The sequence below is a fragment of the Poecilia reticulata genome, linkage group LG10 (genome assembly GCF_000633615.1).
Source record: "Poecilia reticulata strain Guanapo linkage group LG10, Guppy_female_1.0+MT, whole genome shotgun sequence".
NCBI classification, from domain to species: Eukaryota; Metazoa; Chordata; class Actinopteri; order Cyprinodontiformes; family Poeciliidae; genus Poecilia; species Poecilia reticulata.
In genome coordinates this window covers 12,803,545-12,805,066 of record NC_024340.1, presented here as the reverse complement: position 1 = coordinate 12,805,066, position 1,522 = coordinate 12,803,545, and the positions used below count along the sequence as shown (strand labels likewise).

Genomic DNA, 1,522 nt, shown 5'->3' with positions numbered 1-1,522 from the left:
GGACATGCTCTTACATTACAACTATTCTTTGATGATCAGGAGTTGCCCAGGTGTCTCCTATGTCTCACCTTTAGGATGAAAGAAAGTAATAGAAAGTAAGAAATAGAGGAAATGTTAAGAGAAATTCTGCGATTTTCATTTGTTTAGGCTTTCAAGACTCTCTCTTGCATGTCATGAAAAATCTSTCTGCTTTGTCTTATTAYCTTTGGATTAAATTTTTTTTTTTCCTGATCACAAATCCAGGAAAATCTGYTCTACATTTTGAGAACAGAGTCATTTTCTTCGTGATTCTTTTGCATGAGGTAAAATAAGTTGACATTAAGAGGAGAGTTCCTTTTTCATCTGATCCAAGTTAAGAAAAACTGCACTGCATATCAGATCTTTTCTCTGTCAGAGTGCTCTGAGTAAAGGCAGCAAGGTTGAATTTAGCCCCTCATTTATGACTCTCCTTCATCCAATTTTCTTTATATGGCATAAATATTAGATGTGTAAGCCGGAGAAAATGAATAATCCCTTCTTTGATCATAATACAATGCATAAGAAAGCCGTCTTAAGGCAACAGCTTTGCCCCTTCTCAGTCAGGTAAGTAAGTTAAAAGATCTCTTCCTTGTTTACTCGAGGCATCTTATTTCCTCTGCTTTCCATCGATTCCCACCGTCTGACACCGACCAGCYATTACATTTGATTATGTTCATTCCCGATCACCTTTTTAACTTATTACCACAGCCTTCTTTAATCTAAATAACCCATTTTTCTTCTTCGATCTTTCTTTCAGACGATGCTTAAGGACGACTCCTTGCTGCTCATACCAAATGTGCTGAAGGTGTTCTTGGAGAATGGACAGATTAAATCTTTCACGTTTGACAGCCGCACCACTGTCAGGGTACGTATGAAGGCTGCCGAACTGCCGTGACAAAGAAATTCAGGTAATAGTTTTATTCTAGCAAAAATTAAATTGACATTATGTATATAGTGACGTGTTTCAGAAAAAGAGGGTCTTCRGTTTCATTTGGTTCACTTTTTTCATTGACTATTTTGTGTTGGTTTTTGATATGGTTGATATATTTCGACCTCTCAGACTTGATCTGGATTATTCTACACTGAACAACAGTTTGAATCACATTTTGAATTATATGAAAACACAAAAAGCAGCTTTTTTAAAAGGCTTTCTTGGTTTTAGATGTCACTTAGACGRAAACAGGCTTGAGAAGAGGATCTGTACCGATTAGACAAAAATCATTCGTACCCCTGGGGGATAGATGTGAAGCAATTTCTACCAACACGCTGTTTCCAAGTTGCGTTTTGTCAAAGTTTGGACATAAATCTGATGGAGCATCTGTGTAAGGAGATGAAGATTAAGGAGGRTAGCAAAAAATTATGAATGAAAGCCTAAGAGAAGCTGCACATCAAGGTTTCATTTACAGCCTCTGGYGACATCACTCATTTTGACAAAAAAAACAACAAAATTGATTACTGTGGTTTTATCAATATAATTATTTATTTATTTATACTTTTATATCGT

General features: G+C 36.1%; 1 protein-coding gene across 5 annotated transcripts in view; it reads left to right on the top strand.

The window, feature by feature from the left end:
- Positions 1-1,522, top strand: part of frmpd3 (FERM and PDZ domain containing 3) — a 118,669-nt gene that overhangs the window by 103,401 nt on the left and 13,746 nt on the right. For all 5 annotated transcript variants that reach the window (XM_008420024.2, XM_008420020.2, XM_008420023.1 and 2 more), the window contains one exon: positions 776-883. In XM_008420024.2, the coding sequence (XP_008418246.1) occupies positions 776-883 (108 nt within the window). The remainder of the gene's footprint in view (positions 1-775; positions 884-1,522) is intronic.